General features: G+C 40.0%; 1 protein-coding gene across 2 annotated transcripts in view; it reads left to right on the plus strand.

The window, feature by feature from the left end:
- Window positions 1-22,610, plus strand: part of ANO6 (anoctamin 6) — a 238,900-nt gene that overhangs the window by 200,117 nt on the left and 16,173 nt on the right. For both annotated transcript variants that reach the window (XM_043446905.1, XM_043446906.1), the window contains 5 exons: window positions 2,760-2,837; window positions 8,992-9,217; window positions 10,265-10,434; window positions 10,644-10,741; window positions 17,135-17,265. In XM_043446905.1, the coding sequence (XP_043302840.1) occupies window positions 2,760-2,837; window positions 8,992-9,217; window positions 10,265-10,434; window positions 10,644-10,741; window positions 17,135-17,265 (703 nt within the window). The remainder of the gene's footprint in view (window positions 1-2,759; window positions 2,838-8,991; window positions 9,218-10,264; window positions 10,435-10,643; window positions 10,742-17,134; window positions 17,266-22,610) is intronic.

Raw genomic sequence — 22,610 nt, forward strand, 5'->3', positions numbered from 1 at the left:
TAATAACAGTAAAATGAAAAATACATAAACTCTGAAAGAAACATATAAAAGATGTATTTATTTGTATCTTTTCATACTGGTAAAAAAATAATAATAGACAGTGACATAGAAGGAAAGACACATTGGTTTTCATAGTTGATTCTCAATTTTTCACATGTACCTTCATTATTACAGCCCTCTCTCTTTTTTTTTTTTTTGAGCCTTTATTGAATTTGATACAATATTGCTTCTGTTTCATGTTTTCCTTTTTTAGCCACAAGGCATGTAGGATCGTTGCTCCTTGACCCAGGGATTGAACCCACACACCATGTATTGGAAGGCAAAGTCTTAACCACTGGACTGCCAGGGGAGTCTCTACAGCTCACTTTTCATCTTAGACTAGCTGCCCCTTTGTCTTACACTAAAGCCTCAGTCACTGCTCCCCCTTCTGGTTGGAATGTGCACAGAGTACTGTGACTGTTATCCTAAAATCGGACGGTGGATGAGAAGGGGAAACATTTTTGAGATCCCGCTATATTCAGGCCCCATACTAGGCATTTTGTGTAACTAGAAAGGTAAATATGGTGCTTTTACTGTTGCTGCAGAATTTAAAAATAAAACTCTGTATCTCTTTGTATAAACATTTCAAAGTCAGTGAAAGATGATTTTTTAAAATCATCTGCATTATTGCTTCTTTCCGTCAACATAGAAGATTTAGAGCTGATTGTATTTGCAGTCATCAGTATAAGGACAGTAGGTTTGGAATACGAATAACTCTTGGAAAGAAGATGCTTTTTACCAAGAGCATCTGAAAATGGCTCCAGCTATAGATTTTATAAATTGAATCGCAGATTTACAGAATGTTGGCGCTAAAAGGGTCAGGAGAGAGCAGTTCAACCTCCTCATTTTATAAATGGAAAAAAATGAGGTTCAGTTACCCAACAGAAGGTGACAGTTGTCTCTGACTAAGTAACAGGCTTCAAATAATTTCCGTTATGAGTAGTTCTCTTGTCTACAATGAAAGTCAGGAGTCAAAGCATGTGTTTGTGAAAGATTGTACATTCAGAAAAGAAGGCTGAAACTTAGACAAAATCAGATGTGCATGATGTTTTTGAGTCTTGAAAAGCAAATGCCTATGTTATTGGCAAAGTATGAAAAATACTGAGGAAAAGACATTTTGGAAATTTAAACCTACCCATTTTAAATTTAAAATTGCCAGCTAATAAGTTAAATTTCCATTGTAGCATTGCTTGGTAAAAAATTAAAGATGAAGGTTCATTTTTTTTCCTTCTTATTCCTCACTTTGCTTTTATTACAAACACATCCTCCATTGTATAGAGAGGCCAGCAGTGTTATGGTGAGGCCCTGGGAATAAAACATACGGAATTCGTATCCAAACACAACACCTTACAAGCTGAGTGATATTGGAAATTGGTTAACTTCTCTGTGCCATAGTTTGGCCAGCTGTAAAGCAGAAATACGAGAGTTGTTTCCTCATATGATTGTGGTAAGCTGGTGGAGTTAATGAATAGAACCTACTTAGAAAAGCACCTGGAACAAAGGAACTGCCAAAATATATGTTTGCATCTATGATCACGTGGTTGATTGGGTCTCTAAAAAAATCTCAATATATTCATATAAACTCTAAAATGGAAATGCTAAAATCTCAAGAGTTACACTTTACTAATACAAACACTCAGTCAGGAAACTTACAATGGATACCTGGTGTACTTGCAGGTATCTGCGAAACTTTCTGTCCAGCACAGGCTCTTTGCCATCACTGCAGTCACTTCTGAAATCTGAGACAAGCTCAGGAATAGCGTTGTCAGATACCCAGGCTATTGAGCTCAAATCATAGCAGCTAAACAGTATGTTATTCACACTTGCCTTTTCAGAAACTGTTAGTAAAATAAATACTGCACTGGTTATGTTGTGTGTATGTTTGAAATTATTAACCACCCCCCCCCAAAAAAAGCATGCAATTTTGAATAAGGAGGCTGAGTTTGAAAACTAATTTTTTAAAAAAATTAAGTCTAGGCTTTTGAGACCATGTGTTTTTTAAGAGCACCCACGAATGCATTGTTCCTGGAAGTCAAATGTTAATTTTGTATCATTGTTGTTTATAGAGGCTGGGATAAGTTAATGATTTTATCTTTAAACTCACTGTGTGTGTGTGTGTGTGGGTGTGTATATGTATGTATGTGTTTATCAACTTTAAATGTACAATATGATAAATTTTGAAGCATATATATATATATACAGGAAGGTAACCACCACCACAAACATAATCATAGAACAATTCTTTTATGCCAAGTGTCCCCTTGTATATTAATAATTTTGGATTCTAGATCCTCCCTGAAATCCTCACCTTGACAAGCACTGATCATTTTTTCCTATAGCTATAGGAAAAAGTTATTTTTCCTATAGTCTTGTTTTTTGTGGAATTTTTATATAAATGAAAATGACTAGGATGTAGTCTTCTGTGTCTAGTTTCTTTTAATTATCACAATCCTTGTGAGATTCATCCAAACTGTTTGGTGTATTCTTAGTTCTCCTTTGACTAAGTAACTTGTCATTACATACATATACTACAATTTGTTTATCCTTTGAATAGATTGATGATGGGCAATTAGGATTTTTCTAGTTTGTGTTATTATGAATAAATTTCTGTGAACATTTATGTACAAAAAATTAAACCTAGGATACAGCAACCAATTAAGAGAAAAATCATTTTGTTGGAGAAATCCTTTGATTGCCTTTTTTTTTTCTTTTTTAATTAGGAAGAAGAGCGTGTTCCCTTTACCACGTGGGGAAAGTGTATACGTGTAACCCTCTGTGCCAGTGCTGTCTTTTTCTGGGTAAGAATCTGCAACAGGTTTTTTTCAGCATCTAATTTTAAATGTTGAGGAAACTGAAACGTCAAGCTGGAAACTGTGCAGTCTCATAAAAAAGATTGATTCCAGAGAACAATTAAGCCACCACATGGAGTGGCTCTCAAGGTTTCACAGTAACTCCTGTACCCGTGGCTCTTCCAGCTTTTTTTTTAACCTCTATTCTTTAGATCAGATCCATGGTTCAGGTTTTCCAGTTTCTAATAGAGAGACCATATGGGAGGCATGAAGTATTCTAAAATTTTCCAAGAGTAGTCTTAATAAAAAGGTAATAGGAACTATCAGAAATAAAAACTTCTGAAAGACATAAAAGAAGTCTCAAATGATTATAGATAAAAAGACAGTGCTTCTAAAATATCAGAACTTAAAGTAATTTTGTATTTATTATTAATAAAATCATATTGTTGCTGTTCAGTCACTAAGTTTTGTCTGACTCTATGTGACCCCATGGACTGCACCACACCAGGCTTCCCTGTCCTTCACCATCTCCCAGAGTTGCTCAAACTCCTATCCACTGAGTCAGTGATACCATCCAACCATCTCATCCTCTGTCACCCTGTTCTCCTCCTACCCTTGGTCTTTCTCAGTATTAGGATCTTTGCCAATGAGTCAACTCTTCCCATCAGATCGCCAAAGTATTGGAGATTCTGCTTCAGCATCAGTCCTTCCAATGAATATTCAGGGTTGATTTCCTTTAGGATTGACTGGTTTGATCTCCTTGAAGTCCAAGGGACTCTCAAGAGTCTTCTCCATCACCGCAGTTCAAAAGCATCAGTTTTATGACCCTCAGCCTTCTTTATGGTCCATCTCTCACATTCATACATGACTACTGGAGAAACCATAGCTGTGACTATATGGACCTTTGTTGGCAGTGTGATGTCTCTGCTTTTTAAATACACTGTCTAGGTTTATCATAGCTTTTCTTCCAAGGAGTGAGTGTTTTTTAATTTCATGGCTGCAGTCACCATCTGCAGTGATTTTGGAGCCCAAGAAAATTAAATCTGTCACAGTTTCTACATTTCCCCATCTATTTGCCATGAAGTGATGGGACCAGATGCCATGATCTCCGTTTTATGAATGTTGAGTTTTAAGCTAGCTTTTTCACTTTCCTCCTTCACCCTCATCAAGAGGCTCTTTAGTTCTTTGCTTTCTACCATTAGAGGGGTATCATCTGTATATCCGAGGCTGTTGCTGTTTTTCCTGGCAGTCTTGATTCCAGCTTGTGATTCATCCAGCCCAGCATTTTGCATGATGTACTCTGCATATAAGTTAAATAAGTAGAAGGACAATATACAGCCTTGACGTAATCCTTTCCCAATCTTGAATCATTCCATTGTTCCACGTCCAGTTCTAACTGTTGCTTCTTACCAACAAATAGGTTTCTTAAGAGACAGGTCAGTGGTCTGGTATTCCCATCTCTTTAAGAATTTTCCACAGTTTGTTGTGAGCCACATAGTCAAAGACTTTAGCCTACTCAGTGAAGCAGATGTTTTTCTGGAACTCTCTTGCTTTTTCTATGATCCAGTGGATGTTGGCAATTTGTTCTCTGGTTCCTCTTCCTTTTCTAAATTCACCTTGTACATCTGGAAGTTCTTGGTTCACTTACTGCTAAAGCCTAGCTTGAAGGATTTTGAGCATTTCCTTGCTAACATGCGAAATTGGTGCAATTGTGCAATAGTTTGAACATTCTTTGGCATTGCCTTTCTTTGGGATTGGAATGAAAGCTGACCTTTTCCAGTCCTGTGGCCACTGCTGAGTTTTCCAAATTTTCTGGCATTTTGAGTGCAGTACTTTGACGGCGTCATCTTTTAGGATTTGACATAGCTCAACTGGAATTCCATCATCTCCACTAGCTTTGTTGCTGGTAATGCTTCCTAAGATCCACTTGACTTCACATTCCAGGATGTCTGGCTCTAGGTGAGTGACCACACCGTCATGGTTATCCAGGTAATTGAGACAGTTCAGTTTTTTGCACAGTTTATCTGTGTGTTCTTATTACCTTTTCTCAGTCTCTTCTGCTTCTGTTAGGTCCTTGCTGTTTCTGTCCATCTTTTGGGGGTTTATTATTAATAAAATCATATCAGTAACATAATGAATTTTATTAGCTCAAGAGACTTACCTGCTGGCTCAGCAGTAAAGAGTCTGCCTGCAACGCAGAAGGCACAGGAGACACAGGTTCAATCCGTGGGTGGGGAAGACCCCCTGGAGAAGAAAATGGCAACCCATCCCAGTATTCTTGCCTGGAAAATTCCATGAACAGAGGAGCCTGGCAAGCTACCATCCATGGGGTCACAAAGAATCGGACACAACTGAGCACATGGCACAACATTAGCTCAAGGATACCCAGGTTAGAGAATAGGACATGAAGCCCAGATATGAGCTCAATAATAATTTAACACATGAAAAGGAAGGCATTACAAATCAGGGAGATCCGTAAAGATTATTCAGTAAATGGCAATGAAGCAGTTGTTAGCTATTTGGGAAAAAAAGAAAGGAAAGATTGAAATCATACTCTAAACCACATTCTGTGATAAATTCCAGAAACATTAAAAAAAGTAACATCCTAAAAAAATTAGATGTAAATACTGAGATATATATACACACAAACACATACAGTTTCTAGATGTGGAAGAAGTTTCAGAGGAAAGTATTTCTTGTCAACAAATAGGACAAAGGGCTAGTTCCTTCAATACATAAAGACCTCAGAGCACTTCTAAGGTAACACCAAAAATCTCGGGAGTTAAGAATGCAGAGGAGATGAATATCAATTCAGAAAGGAAAAAATACAATGGTTTGTGCAGTCAAACCTCAGTGGTAATTAAATCAGTGCACATGAAAATGAAATACAGTTTTTCATCTCTCAGATGATAAGCTCTGTAAGGAGGAAGTGCCAAGTGATCATCTTCTCTCATACCTAGACACTGCTCTAGCCTTCTTAGGAAGCAGTTTGGCAGTATATATCAAAAGTCAAAAATAGTCTTAGGCTTTAATCTACTAATTCAGCTTTTAAAAACTTTTAATCAGGAAGTATTTCAAAATGATAAAAGTCAGCATGGATTTAATCAGACATTTTATATATATATGTATATATGTATATATATAATATTTGTGTTGATATATAAATATTATATATACATATATAAAACCTCTGCCAAAAACGTCCTCCTTCCACCTTTCATACAGTAGAATATTGGACAGCCATGAAAAAGTATGTCCACAAAAATATCTTATGACCTATAAAAATGTTATGATATGATGGGCTTAGGAACCAAGTTAGTATGTAAAATAATTTTTATATGCAAAGAGCACATAGTTCTGAAGGAATTATGCCTACATACAGATGCATTCTTTCCTATTTTTATCTTTTATTCATTTTGATATTTGGAGTCTTTCAATTGTAGGTGACAGAAGATCAGTCTCCAGTTGATTTAAGCAATAATCAAAGTGGGAATGGGTGAGATTTCTTGGTTCTTACAACTGAAAAATCTCATGTCTGAGGTATGACTTCAGTCAAGAACAGATACTGTAGCCCAGATGATGTCAAGGCTGGTTTTGTTCTGACTTCACTGTGTGTCCGGTGGCCTCCCAGTGTAGAGCTTCCAGGCATCCCTCATGGGCACAGGATGGCTGCAGCTTTCCAGATCTCACATCACATCCAAGCGAAGAAAGGTCTGCTTATCAGTTTCCCCTGTTGACAGAGGAAGCTCATCTATCATGTGGGCACTAGCACTATCTCCTCACATCTCGGTGGCTCTTAGTAGGTTATTTGCCAATCCTTGAATCAGGTGCTGAGCCAATAAGATGAGACACTTACTTGTCTCAAACCAATTGGGATCTACATCTGGAGCCCACAGAGGGTGGGCAGTAGAGCCTAAACCACTAGAATAAAAATAGAGAGGAGGTTATTTACCCTAAAACAAAACTAGGTACTCTTCTAAGACAGGGAACAGATCCCGGGCAGCAGAAGCAACCAGTGTCCCCAGTCAGGGTGCTTTCCAATTTGCTCTAAAAACATACATTAAAGTCATGATCAGAAAAAATGAAATGTAAGAAACTGGAGGAAGGAGGATGAAAAGTTTCCCTGTCTCTTTAAGAAATATTGAACCCATTAAGTGCTCTGAAGAAAAATGGAAACATGTCAAGTTTTTAAAAGTTCTGAAATGAATTAGAATCCAACCATGTAGGAGGCAGTGCCATATAGAATTTCCTGTTTCTTGGACTCTGAGAATCTCAGTTCTCTCACTAGTTGCTTAATTGGGGGCATATTGCTTCATCTCTTTGTGGCTCTTTCTTCATCTGTAAAAAGAAATACATTACTACCTACCTCACAGGACAGTTGTGAGGATTTTTTAAAAATATGTGGATGCTGAAGCAATAGTAAGCATTTAAGGAATCTCAACTATTAAATGATTACTGAATTTTAAAAATTACTAGCAGACTTAAAACAACTATTTCAATGGCCTGTATGTGTTGTGCTGAGAGACGAAGACTTGATATCCTTTCTCTAATACATCTCTCTCAGCCTTAACTAATTTTCACACGTACACATACAATATTATTTCCTTTCACAAGTGTGAAGCCTTAACTATGAAGAAAAGGAGATTATGAAAGAGATTAGAGGAGAAAGTATAATGCTTCATCCACAAACTGACGGCTTCAAAAGTCAGGACATCTTTTTAACACTTTGGGGCACCATTAATTATAGCTAAAATTTAGATTGTGCTTTTCATGTGCCTGGGCTTAATGCTCTGTTTTTACCTATAGTAACTCATTGAAGCCTCACAGTAATTCTATAGATGCATTGCTGTTATTATCCCCCCATTATATGGGTGAGGCAATTGAATGCTCCAAAGGCTAAGTAATCTGCACGAGGTGGAGGAGCTGGGATTCGAACTCTGGAGTGCAGCCAGGCTTGTGATCGCTCCCTTTCCTGCCCCCGACTGGTAGAAACCAGCTTCCCTCTGTGACGATAAGCAACATGACATGACTTGCTTGGCCCTGAAATTCACGTTCACTGTAGCTCTTCTCTCTCATGGCAGTCATCACAGGCCATCAGAGACACTGAATACATGCTTCTGGAATGTGTCCAAGAAGGTAGATAAAGGGAATGCAGTTTAAAAATGGGGCCTTCCGCGTGCCCCGTTCAGTGGCCAGAGAAAACCCACCTCACTAGGAAGTGTCTGTTGTGTTTGACACCCCCGCTGATCTTGGGTCTGTGCAGTCAAAACGACAATGGATTGGGGAAATGAATCTTGTGCAGGTGCAGGTATGAATAACTGCCGTTCACGATCTCAAGATCCAAGTGTAAAATGCGTGTGAAGCGTCTGCCAGCAGAGAGCTGCCGTTTCTGGCAGTGACCTTGGGGCACCTCTGCAGCCCCGCTGGTTCTCCTCGGGGTCTCCTCAGCTGTGGGAGTGAAAGCAGCAGCCAGCACCTGCTCACCCACCCCCTGGAGTCAGGGAGAGGTTCTCTGTTGGAAGGAAACGTATCCTTTTCATGGACTATGCTGTGCTGTACTTAGCCACTCCATAGCTCTGGCTGTTTGCAACCCCATGGACTGCAGCCCGCCAGGCTCCTCTGTTGATGGGGATTCTCCAGGCAAGAATACTGGAGTGGGTTGCCATGGACTACAACTAAACAAAGAACGCTCCTTTATAACCTAAGTAATTCCATACCTAGAAGGGATATTTTCACTGGTTCTGTGATCACAGATTTTTTTCTTCTACCAGAACATGCTACCAGGTACTCCATTTTGAAGATGCTGTAAAGATTCTCTATTTCTCTCTTTTTATTAGGGCTTCTCTTTTAGAGCTGTTTCGGGTTTACAGAAAAAGTCACAGAAAGTACAGAATTCCCACAGACCCCTCCTTCCCTGCTCATAGTGGCTCTTGCTGTTAGCATCTTCCATTAGTGGGTGCACCAGTTCGTTTGACTACTATCATTCCTTCTGCTTTCTTTGAAGTGTAACATGTCTGATTTTCACCCCTCTTGTGACACTTACGTGAGATTTACACCACTTTGCAACGCACATTGTCCATTTCAGCATGGGGCCGGTTTTTAAGTGTAAAAGTATAATTATTGATGAGTCTCACACTGCTGTGTTAATATATTGTGTTTTCAGATCCTGTTGATCATTGCTTCCGTTATTGGGATCATCGTCTACAGGCTCTCAGTGTTTGTTATATTTTCTGTAAACCTTCGCAAGATCTCTAATGGAACAGACCCAATCCAGAAGTATGTAACTCCACAGATGGCCACATCCATCACTGCTTCCCTCATCAGCTTTATCATCATCATGATTCTGAACACTATATATGAGAAAGTGGCAATCATGATTACTAACTTTGGTAAGGTCCTGCTATATATCTATAACATGAGTCTTTTCTAAGACATTTTTAGAACCAAGTAAAAACAGGGACTGTATATTTTAGGCATTCTAATTTCAGTATGTTACAATTTTTAGAAAATTTCAAGTGTAAACATATTTTCTCCAGCCTGTCCAAGAAATGAATTATCTCCAGGTTTGCATTAGTAAAAGGGACAAAGCAAAGACAGTCATTATGATGTCCAAGCTCTGTGTAAACAGATCAGTGCTGAATAATATTTTCAATTACATTATATTATGTACCCTATTGTTGAAAGTAAATAGTCTCTTTATTGCAAATAAGTGGAAGAGGGTCATGATGCCAGTGGTAAATCTGCTCCTGCATTGCCGAGAGGACAAACCATTAGATTGTTATGCGTCTTCCGCCCACGCTGTTCATATTAATATAGCTCCACTCTCATCAGCTCTGGCGATTGTTGTAAATGTTTCTTCTTTCTGGCTTGCATCCCAGGCAGCTGCTTAGTAGCCAGAGTTAAGTGCTTCCTACACACTGCATGTGGCTGGGTCATTCTCCAAAATGTTATGTTCAGTGGTCATCTTCTGAAAATGATAAGACTGACTTAAATTCTAAACTCGAAAGATAACCCATTTTGTCTTCCCCCAAATGCTTCTAGCAAAGTTTCCCTTTCCAACAGACCTACCTTTTTACAGTTCAGGAAGACAAGAGAATATCATTTAGCATACTGTTGAACATTAATTTTCTGTCTTACATTGAAAGAGGATAGTTCTTGCCTATTTGACATCATTGTGGTTATAAATTTTAAGGAACAGTTGACTACTTTTCTGCTATTTTGGGATACTTTTGGGATATTGTTTCTCCTAGGGGAGAAACTCAACAATGTGTAAACTTGAAATTAACATTGTAGCCACATTAAGAAATTGAGAACAGCTGAAATGGAAACTGAATTGTATTTTTTTTTATCATGTTAACTCATGTATCAGTATGATTTTGATGAGGGTCTCAAAGCTGTTAGCAATTTTTAAATCTTAACATTTCTTTTAACTACAGAACTCCCAAGGACCCAGACTGATTATGAGAACAGCTTAACCATGAAGATGTTCTTATTCCAGTTTGTCAACTACTACTCTTCGTGTTTCTACATCGCATTCTTTAAGGGCAAATTTGTGGGTTATCCAGGAGATCCAGTTTATTGGCTGGGAAAATACAGAAATGAAGAGGTGTGAATATAGAGTTACATTCTCTTGGCAATTTAAGCTGTTGCATGTTTTCTCTTAGTTGCCCAATGAAAAGTATATTCCTTACATTTTCATTGTATATTCCTTACACTTTTTTTAGCCTAAACTAGAATTTCAGGAAAAAAATAAAATTACTGACTTTTTCATGTTAGATCCATCTAAAATTTAAATGGGACTTTTTAATATTTCAGTGTGACCCTGGTGGGTGTCTCTTTGAACTGACAACGCAGCTGATAATCATCATGGGAGGAAAAGCAATCTGGAATAACATACAAGAGGTGTTACTTCCGTGAGTACCGAGTTGTATAATCTTGAGGATAGAACGGCCCACCCATCACACTCACTTCCCCGCATTTCCCCATTGCTGCACGCCCACCTCTAACGTGAAGTAGACTCTCTGCTTATTATCCAGCCAACAATGTGCATGTATCCAGTGCTTAATAATGATATTTTAAAACCTTTCTATTAAACGTAAATCCCCATCTGCTATAGTTTCTGCCTATTAGCCCATCCTTGGAGGCCGATGGGTCATACTGCCCTCTGAGAGATGGCCCTTGTTGGAACTTCAGACCAAGTTTTTTCACAGCTTGTTACAACTTTCTCCACCTTTTATACATGCATTTAAAAATCAGTAATAGTAATTTGTTGAGTTCTAAGTATGTGCCAGTCAGTGTATTAAGTGCTTTATATACTCTCATTTAATCATCTAAACAATCCTTATTTTTATTTCCCTTTTGCAGATGAAGAATCCATGTCTTAATCAGGTTAAATGATTTGCCCAAGTTCACATAGCCAATAAGAGGCTACTGTGGGTTCAAATGTAAAACCCCATGCCTCCAAATCCATGTGCTTTTAGGAACAGAGGTTCACTTATGGTCCTAAAGCACCAGGCTATGTAGCAGTTTAGGAGACAGTTGTCGAAAATAACTACAAAGGTTTTGACTTACAGTTCTTTTCCTGGAAATGAGAACAGATGTTAGCTAAGGTCACTCTGTCTTTTTCAATGAAACCCAATCCCATATCAGAGTGGACAAGTCCAATGCCATCTGCAATTTCTGCATATTTCAGCTTATTGTCTTAGTATTCTATTGCTTCCTTAATAAATATCCCCACAGTTAATGGTTATTGGAAGAAAATGGGGTGGGGGAGCCCCACAAAATAATAAATTGAATATTAATATCCTGTGGGTCCTGAAACTCAGAAGTCTGCAGAGGTCTCACTGGGCTAACATCAAGGTGCTGGCAGGGCTGTTTCCTCCAGGCTCTAGGGTAATCTGTATCTTTGCCTTTTCTAGCTCCTAGAGGCCACTTGCATCCTTTGACCTGTGATCTCTTTTCTACATCTCACAGCCAGCAAGGTTGCCTGTCTCTGACTCTTTTCTGTGGTTACATCTCCCTCCCACACCCCTCTCTACCTTCTCTTCTGCCTCCATCTTCCACTTTTAATGACCCTTGAGTATACTGGGCCCACCTGGATAATCAAGTCTTGTCTCTCATAGTCAGCTGATTAGCACCCTTACCTGCATCTGCACCCATAATGTTCATATGTTCTGGGGATTAGGATGTGGACATCTTTGGGAAGAATATTTTCCTGCCTGCCACACTAGATGATTTCTAGCTCTGAGTTTCTGTTGTCACAAAACTGTTGATCCCTCTCTTGTCTTGCTCCCACACTCTGCTCCTACCAGCCTGAATGTCGAATGCAACCTTCTCAACATCCTCCGAAACCACTCACACAAGCAGGCCTTATTGATGTTTGGGGCATGGAGGAGAAACTTAGGCAACTTCAATCTCGAAATGCAGAACTCCATCTCTTTAGTCTTTCATCCCACTGTACTACTGAGAATCTTGTTGTTTCTTATCAGCCTTCTCTGTAGGCTCCAGAATACTAGCATCCTGCCTTGTCTTCCCGCCACCACACCCAGCTTCCTTCTCATCCTTTCTTCTCCCTCTCCTAACCTTTCTTCTCTCTCCCTCATTACCAAGTTTCTGTTTATTCTCTTTGTAGAGCAGTTAGTTTCTTGTCTTTTTTTTTTTTTTTTCTTTTCTGTTTTTGTAGAGCAAAACCTTTTGGGTTTCAGCATGTCCTTCCACATTTCTTCACTGGAGCTTTTATCTTCTATCTTCAGTGTGAATTATCAGGGTCTGTCTGTAAATAAGGACATCCTCTTTTCTCCAGTTCCAACCATCTCCCTCAAAAACAGATTCTGATCTTAGCTGTGAAATGAATACTTTTTTTGCCCTGCTGTGCATAGACAACCCTTACCTTGGGCTCATAGTTAGATTTTTTCCAGATGAGTAAAAGTAGGTCGTGTGCAAATAATACTGTGTTTCCCTATGAAAATGAATGTATTAAATAGAGGAAAAGCTTAACTCAGATTACCAAAAAAAAAAAAAAATAAAGCATTTTCTGAAGGAAATAGGTTAGTTACCTAACACTGAGTGTTTGTGAATAACTCATCAGTGAGCTATTTTCTGATTTAAATAATCAAGGAGAAGAGTATATTTCCTAAACTGGTACTGAGAAATTCATACAAAATGAAACTTATTCATGTGAAATAATTAAAAATAAAGGGTACATTATAGTATCAGTGGTTTGTTTATACCTTCACTTCAAGGAAGCACATTATTGTAAATTCTTGTGAGCTGAACTTTGCCTTCAGGTATTTTTATTACTCACCTAGAATATTTAAGTAGGGTATTTTGAATTATGTTTCCCTTCTTTGAAAACTGGGAGTGCTGAATGTTAGGTAAGTTAGGGACTTCCCTGGTGGTCCAGTGGCTAAGATTCTATGCTTCCCATACAGGGGGTCAGGGTTTGATCCTTAGTCAGGGAACTAAATCCCACATGCTGCCACTAAAGGTCCTGAATGACACAATGAAGATCAAAGATCCCATGTGCTGCAACTAATACCAAGCATAGCCAAATAAATAAGTTTTTTAAAAAATTAGGCAATTTAGAGAATAGCTTCTGCTCTTTATATAGGTGCCAGTTTCCTTCCTTCCTTTTTCATACAACATTCTAACATAACAGAGATATATCAGTTACTTTTGCTATCAGAATGACACCTATTCCAAAAACACATAGAAAGGGGAAAGAAAACGTGGAAAAGTTAGTGGCTATTTTCACACCATTTAAATATGTCAAAAGGAGCATGCATACTTAGTTGCTTAGTCATGTCCGACTCTTTGCAACCCCATGTGCTGCAGCCCGCCAGGCTCCTCTGTCCATGGGGATTCTCTAAGCAAGAATACTGGAGTGGGTTGCCATGCCCTCCTCCAGGGGATCTTCCCTACCCAGGGATCGAACCCACATCTCTTCTGTGTCTCCTGCATTGCAGGCAGATTTTTTACTGTTTGAGTGACCTGTGAAATGAATGTCACCATAAACTCACGGGCTTCCACCCTCAGCTCCATCCACTTGGGGTCCTTGCCTAGGGTTCGCAGAGCAGATGAAGGCCGTGTGAAGCTGTGATCTAGGCTTCCTTTAGGGGGTTGGGGAGATCTCTTTAGCACATGCAACAGCACGTGGCATTTAGTAGGTCCTCAGTAGAGCCCGCTGAGTGAATGAGTGACTCATGTGCTTCAAGTGCAAATGTCGGTAAATTAATGGAATTGTTCATTGGACTCAGAGAAAAAGCCTAGAGCCCTTTGGCCTTCCCAACCTCACTTTCTTTTTTGATAATTGGACATTCCTGGGAATTTTATTCTGCACTTGACAAAAAACTAGTACAGTTCCTACATTAAGCTACTCACTCTGAAGAAATTTTATGATAAAATGTTAAAAAAAAAAACAACACAGAGTTAAACATCCAAAATGCCTTAGCATTGTCCTTTGGTGTTTAGATAATGGATGGCTGTAATTCTCTTCCTTTATTTGTTTTCTATATTTTCCACAGTGAACATTCACTACTTAGATAATAAGAAAAAGCAGACTTTTTACAAGAGGAAATATCTCTTATCAAGATATAATTTGACTAGAGAATGAATCAGAGACATACAATGAGAGAATCCTAAGTACAGGTATTCTTCACTCTACACACTCAGTCTTAAAATCCAGGAACAGTAAACTCAGAGTAAAATAGATTCAGATAGTGAAGGATGCTTGTATTCAAAATTAGCAAAATTACCGTGAACTATAGTATATGGATAAAATGTGGTAATAAAGAGACAAAGACAAAATGAGGTGTAAAGTGTTTCACACCACAGTTTACATGTAGTAAATACTCAATAAAGGACAATTTTTTACGATAGTGTTAGAGTAATATGCATGGTCCATTCCTAAGAAAATTACTTTGTAACCCATGCTTAGAGGACGAATCTTTTTCCCCAGCCTTGACCAGGGGAAGAAGTATCCAGTGTGTCTATACTTTTGAAAAGTTTTATAGGCAATTCTCATGGGCAATTTAATTGATATTCTTATACTAGACTCATAAACCAATAGAAAAACCCAAAAGACCACAAACAATAACAGATGGACTTCAAACCAAGATTTCCTGCTACAGATGAGTGATTCAACTCAGACTGAACAAGAGGCTCAGAGAGTGACGTCAGAAAAGCCAGCTAGTCAGGACTTCTGATTTGACCTAATATGATTGGTGGTGGGAGGCCGTACAGTACAGGGAATAAGCGCCAGATGAGTTAGTCATGCAAGTGACTGCCAGGACGGAAGTTTCATCCTGAATCCAAGTCATGATGGATTTGGGTCCCTGACCATGAAAGACCTGTTTCTCTGGAGCCTGGAGAGGATCTCGTGAGAGGCTGAGGCTAAAAGTGTGAGGGCAGAGCAAAACCTAAACCAATAGAACCCAGTGATCTTGAGTTTGGGTGTCACGAAGGGAGCTGGATGTGTGTGGTCTTCGTTGCCACGTGTACCACAAGGGGCCCGTGGAATGTCTGAAGAACGGTGCATTCCCGGCCAAACCTCAGACTTGACTGATTACAGAGCTCCGGGTTGTGGCCTCGGAAGTAACACCAGCAACAAGGGCTCCATGTCATTCTTGTAAGTGCTGAAGTGAGATGCGAGCCAAGAGTCTAAGTAACTTAGCCCTCATTTACTGTTGGCCTCAGCCAATTAGCCTCTGTTTGTCAAAAGAAAATCTCACACAGCGGGTTAGGAAGTTTGCTAAATCCTCATCTGTTCTGAGTCATTTCATCCTGACAACAACCCTGGGCAGTGTAGGTTTTGTCACCCCATTTTATGTAAACTTGACTAAAGTTATAACGAATAAAAGATGAAGTTTGGATTCAGATCCAGGGATATGTCTGAACCCATATCCCCTCTCCACTTCCACAGCCTCCTGCTCTTCCCCTAATGTCAAAGAAGAAAGACGTGGGGAAAGATGGTGAAGCCAAGGGCACTGTTGCTTATAGAGAAATCTCCCCTTAGCAAGCCTGGGGAAGTGTCAGTGAGCAGTTAACACTGAGATGAGGAGCAGTGGGAAACCCAGCCTGGTCAGCTATTTGTAATTCACATCTTGCACTCTGGGTGGGTGGATGCGTACATACAGGTGTCCACGTGCAACACAAGCAGTGGTCTTTACAGTGAAATCCTTATAAATGTGCTGTGTAATCAGCCAGAGCTTAACCAGATGCTGCGTTATTTGCTGTCGTGGTGCATCTTCTGATGAACTCAAGTAAACCGCAAGTCAGCTGTTACTTCAGGGGACCACAGCCCTACACGCTAGAGATGCACACCTTGTTTCAACGCCAACTGTTTCCAGTTTCTTTTCAAGAGAAATTGAAAAAGGGGTGGGGTGGGGGGCATTCAGCTGGCCCAGAATCTTCTGAGAAAGAAAAACACATAACCCAAGAGGAGACACAGGACTGCTCTGCGGGGCAGCTTCCACACTGGGGGCAGAGCCCTGGGCCACCAGTGGAGGCCAGGATTCCTCCGAGCTCTGCTCTGACTTGGAGGAAACATGTCACAGCTTTGGTCTTTAATTTGTTCAGCTGAAAATAGGGCCTTGGATCTTACTATCCAAAGTCAAAGTATGTCAGTTTTCTGCACAGTTGCCCTCAATGATTCCCCGCTTCCTTCAGTGTAAAAAAATGCCCAAATCCTCACTGTGGTCTCTTAGGCTCCAACCCCCGCAATCAACAGACTTACTTTTCTCTTCGCCCCTGACCACATGGGCCTCCAGACTTCCCAGATGGCTTAGCAGGTAATAATCCTCCTGCTACACAAGAGACGCAGGTTTGATCCCTGGATCAGTAAGATCCCCTGGAGGAGGGCACAGCAACCCACTCCAGTACTCTTCTTGTCAGGCCCAGAGTCGGAAGTGACTGAGCACACATACACACTGGCCTCTATGCTTTGTTTATTTTCTCTGGCAATTTTCAGGCTGGAAAGATCACTTTGGATAAGAGCAGGAAAATGGTGGGGGTGGAGGGGGCAGCTAAAGTTAATCAAATGAGGAAAAGTATTTTTAAAAAACTAAAATGCCCACATGAATAGGAGGTAGGAGAACAAATCATAGTTACACTTGTGATAAAACCAGGTATGTAGTCAATATTATTATTGAAAATATTTTGGGATAGAGAGGCAGAAATAGAAATAAATTTAGCATGAAAACAAGAAATTGAATTCTTGGAAAGATGATGTGTTCAGCTCAAAATATCAGTAATACTTTTATGCTGTTGGTCTGATAGTATTCTGACTGATAATTTGATCTTTTTGGCAGCTGGGTCATGAACGTGTTTGGACGATGTAACACCGTTTCAGGAGCAGAAAAGATAACCCCACGATGGGAACAAGACTACCACCTGCAGCCCATGGGCAAACTGGGATTATTTTATGAATATCTTGAAATGAGTAAGTCACTAGTGAAATTTTGGGTTGCTTGAAATACATTGGAACCTGCTTTGGATCCCCAAAGCATCAATTATAGAGCCAAATTATTCTCTAGCCTACTGAAATGGAGTCCATTTTTCTCTACTAGATAAAATTATACAGTCAGGCTTTCAAATATGGTGACTGTGTGTATCTTTGTCAATATTTGTGTTATACAAAGCTGAAAATTTATTACACAGCAGTGAAATGGAATACTCATCAAGGTACATCTTCACCATTAATTCTCAGAGGATTCTTACCATGATGTCTAAGGATGAACTCAGAGCTATTATTAGATGTGACTCAGCCCTGGCTGGAGTCCATGCAGCACAGCTGTTGGCTGATTCCTTCTGAACAGACTCGTGTGAGCAAGCCTGTGCAAGAAGTCCATGGGAACAAGGGTCACAGGGTCCCCCCAACCCCCTCCACATCTCACACTTGCCTTTGACATTGTATCTGTTGCTTCTGGTTGGTGGTTTCTGCCTAATTCCTTGAGTGACCTCATGGCAAATCACTGGCTTGAATTTGAAACTGTTTTGCTGGTCTGGAATTAAGATTTAGTACAGGCTGCCTCCTTCTTGGATGTCTTTGTCCGTTTCTGTAGTATTTGCTTGGGCTCTCTTTCTCTTCACTTGAACTTGATTTTGAGCTGTCGGTTGCCTTTAAATGAATGCATCTCAAAATAGATTTCCATTGGAAACACCATCTTTTCTATTATGCATGACACACTTTTATCTAATAGAAGGCTAACAATGGACATGTTTTGTGTCTGTGCCCTTTCAGCTCACCATTGCATTGAATTACAGTTTTTTAAGCTTAGGAAAACAGGAAAGGATTTTGACAGGTTTTGCATTTATGCATACGGGTTTGTGTGTTTGCAGAGACACCCCTTTGTGGTTCCTTTATAAGTCTGCAGATAGAGGGAGGTTTTTATTAAGTCACATTCTATATATAAAATAATTGCTTTTAAAAATATACATTATATGTGGAAATGCATCTGCTTCTGAATGGTTCCTCTTGTAGTTTCTTCAGTCAACAGTGCTTTGGAGCAAGAAGTCTGATTTGAATTTCATTTCTGCTTTTGTTATTTTTCATGACCAGGTTCACTTAAGGGTGTAGCTGCAGTCCATAATGTAGAAGCTATCTTTATTGTTTATTTTCAAAAGGACTACAAGACAATTATCTGTATTCCAAAATGAGTCATAATTGTAAATATTTCTTACTGGAGCCATTATCAGCATTAATAACAACAATATTATGGGGCAGAATACCATTTGTTATTTTAACACAAAAAAAACTTGGAAAAAAATTATTTTTCTGTAGTCAAATAAATGGTATAGGAAGCAAAAGTTATATGGTCATGCTTTGGGGAGAAATTGATAGGACTTTTAGAATTTCATAGTCTCATTAAAATAATTACCAGCTAAATAACTCAGCCTCTCATGGATGGACCTAGAGATTATCATACCAAGTGAAGTAAGTCAGAGAAAGGCAAATATCATATATCACTTATCTGTGAAATCTAAAAAGATGATACAGTGAACTTATTTACAAAACAGAAACAGACTCACAGACATAGAAAACAAGCTTATGGTTACCAGAGGAGGAAAGGGATAAATTAGGAGTTTGGATTAACAGATACAAGAAACGCTGGGCTGGAAGAAGCACAAGGTGGAATCAGGATTGCCGGGAGAAATATCAATAACCTCAGATATGCAGATAACACCACCCTTATAGCAGAAAGTGAACAGGAAATAAAAAGCCTCTTGATGAAAGTGAAAGAGGAGAGTGAAAAAGTTGGCTTAAAGCTTAACATTCAGAAAACTAAGATCATGGCATCTGGTCCCATCACTTCATGGGAAATAGATGGGGATACAGTGGAAACAGTGTCAGACTTTATTTTTGGGGGCTCCAGAATCACTGCAGATGGTAATTGCAGCCATGAAATTAAAAAAGACGCTTACTCCTTGGAAGGAAAGTTATGACCAACCTAGACAGCATATTAAAAAGCAGAGACATTACTTTGCCAACAAAGGTCCATCTGGTCAAGGCTATGGTTCTCCAGTGGTCATGTATGGATGTGAGACTGGACTGTGAAGAAAGCTGAGTGCCAAAGAATAGATGCTTTTGAACTGTGGTGTTGGAGAAGACTCTTGAGAGTCCCTTGGACTGCAAGGAGATCCAACCAGTCCATCCTAAAGGAGATGAGTCCTGGGTGTTCATTGAAGGCACTGATGCTAAAGCTGCAACTCCAATACTTTGGCCACCTGATGCGAAGAGTTGACTCATTGGAAAAGACCCTGATGCTGGGAGGGATTGGGGGCAGGAGGACAAGGGGACGACAGAGGATGAGATGGCTGGATAGCATCACTGACTCAATGGACATGGGTTTGAGTAAACTCCGGGAGTTGGTGATGGACAGGGAGGCCTGGTCCTCCCTGCGATTCATGGGGTCGCAAAGAGTCGGACATGACTGAGCAACTGAACTGAACTGAACTACTTTATATGAAATAAACAACAAGGTCTTGCTGTTTTCATGCAGGAAACTATATTAAAAGATAATAATAAAGATAATTCAGCCTCACCCTCCTACATAAGACAGGATGAAATAACAGTGGTTATAGAGAGATTTTTCAATTTTTTCTTCCCATTATGATTTATTACAGGATATTGAATATAGTTCCCTGTGCTATACAGCAGGACTTTGTCATTTATCTATTTTATATATAGTAGTTTTTATCTGCCAATCTCAAACACCTAATTTATCCCTAACCCAATTTTTTTTTAGATTTATTAAATTGGTTTCCTATTACTCACATAATTCCTAATGAATTAGAAAATTAACCAGTTTCCAAGCATAGGCAGTCTGTTATTCTGTATTCGAAACAAGAGTGAAATCTGTGTTTCGTTCTTTGGGTTTATGGGAGATAGAATTTCCAAATGCCTTTTGAATGATTTTTGTTGCGCTAAAGTTAACGTAGAGCGCCTGTGGTGGTGAGCTCATCCCCACAGTTTACTCATTAATGGTAGCACCATCTACCTTTTTAATTATGTGTCTTAGTTGCTGAAGGGGACCGTCTTCTAACAGACAATCCTGTAGGCGTCCCCTCTTGCTTGGCTAGGACTCGTGACCAGCTACCAGCTCTGGTCCCCATGAAGGGAACTAGAACTTCCCTCTGCCTGGAAGAACTTTTCCCTTCTTTTCTACCTGAAAGGATCCCTACCGAGCCTCAGCAGGAGCCCTCAACTTTCCGCACAGATTCCCCACTCTCTTCTCTGGGTATGTGGCTGTGTGCATGCGTCTCTCCCGAACTGGACTGAGCCTGTTGGAAGTAGCACTCAGGCCTCTGCACCTTCCAGTCCTCAGCTTGGAGCACTGCTGCCTGGACCCTCATGAATATTCATTTAAGTGACTTGAGCTTGGAGTTCAACACACACAAATACAACTGCTAATTGAGTGAATAGTAGCATTGCCCCAGCAGCCCCCACCAGTTTCTGGATGGCCTGTGTTTTTTTGAGTGAAATTCTTTTATTTTGGTAGTGAATTCCCCACCATCCTTTGAGGTTATTAGAGTAATCCTGGGTTGTTAACCAAAATTGCTTCCCTAAGTATATGGTCCTGACTTCTGAGAACTCAGGCACAGGACATAAGGAGAAATAATTGTCTGTCAGATTTAAAATCTAAAAGCCATAGGGTACTGTTTTGTACTTAGAACACTATACAGCGTGAACACCAGTCTCTTGATTCCTTAATGGTACCTTCCCAGTGTGCAGGTGCAATAAATGAAGTGCAGGGAAGTGATGAAGTGGGCTCTGTTCGTCTCTGGGACTGCCTCTTCCATCCTTGCATGTTTGCTTGATCTTACCTTCCTGTATTATTTTCTCCCTTTAATTTACTGTAATTAATATCACTGGTTCCTCAACATCTCCATGTACCTACTCCTTTCTTTGCCTCTACAGTGCTATACCCACCCAAGCATCCTCTACGCTCTCCAGGACCAGGCCTGTCTTCCCCCACTCCCCCGTCTCTGCGCTGTTTCTGCCTACCACCTGCACTGATGCTTCCTCATCTTTGCAGGATGAACATTCCAAAATGGCAGCTGGACAGTTGGGAAGGATTTGTAGGCCTGTCATCTGTTAATCACTTATTCATCCATCCATCCATCCATCCATCTCACAAACATTGAGCAACTGCTGTGCCAAGCACTGTAGCAGTTGCTGGGGATACCAAGCCAAGTAAAACTTGGTGTCTGGCCTCCCAGGGTCAAGCGAGGGGATAGTGAGTCCTTGGTGGATTGCTAAGCAGGTGAGCACAGATCAAGACTTCCTAGAACCGGTGATAATTAAATTAGACTTTGGAAGGGTGATTGGAAGGTAGCTATCAAAAGTGTGATAGAGATAATGGACACTTCATGCAGAGAGATGGATGCAGTCACAAGTACAAAGACATGAAACAGCTTGACCAGTTCAGAGAACGGCACGTAAATGAGGTATGGCTAGAACAAAGGATCCATAGGTAGAAATATCAGGTGTGCTTAGCCAGGACACCTGAACTTATCCTTAAAGAAATACGGACACTTTGGAACATTCATAAGCAAGAAGATTGCATAATGTGTATATTGAAGAAGATCCAATTATTCTGACAGCAGAATGAAAGATAATATTTTAGGTGGTGCCCATATTTGGTGGGAAGAGGATATATAGGGGTCCACACCAGGTAACCAGACAAAAGCACCTAAGTGGAGTCTGTGGTCTTAGGTAAAGGAGACAGATTTGATAGGTGTTAAAGAGAGGACTAGTGTGGCAGGTGAGGAATAGAATTGTTGAGATAACTTCCAGGAGACTGAATACAAGTCTCCTGGATGGAATACAAGGAGAGGAGCTGGTTTTGAGGAAATGGTTCTGAGTTGGATATTTTGACCGTGAGGTGTCCATGAGACATCAGAGAGGTGAGGTCCATTATTAAGTTGGATTCACCAGTCAGGAGCTCAGAGAAGCTATTGCTGAGGCCATGGGGATGATTCAGGCCTGCCAAGCAGAGAATGGATGAGGAAGCCCTGGGGAAAGGGGGCATTTAAAGGGTAAAGCAGGCGAAAGAAATCCACAAAGAGAAGAACAGTTGGGAGAAAATTGGCGGAGACATATGTGAACAAAGAGACATCTATAACCTTACTTGAGAGGGATATGAACATTGACTGAAAGGAGCATAATGAAAAGGGACAGGGAGGCAAAAAAACAAGAGCTCAAGTCCCCATAATTGCTAGGACTATGGGGAAAAATACAAGAAGCACTATAGTTAGACAGTATTTAAAAATATGTGTGGTGGG

This window comes from Cervus canadensis, chromosome 25 (assembly GCF_019320065.1).
Source record: "Cervus canadensis isolate Bull #8, Minnesota chromosome 25, ASM1932006v1, whole genome shotgun sequence".
Classification (NCBI taxonomy): Eukaryota; Metazoa; Chordata; class Mammalia; order Artiodactyla; family Cervidae; genus Cervus; species Cervus canadensis.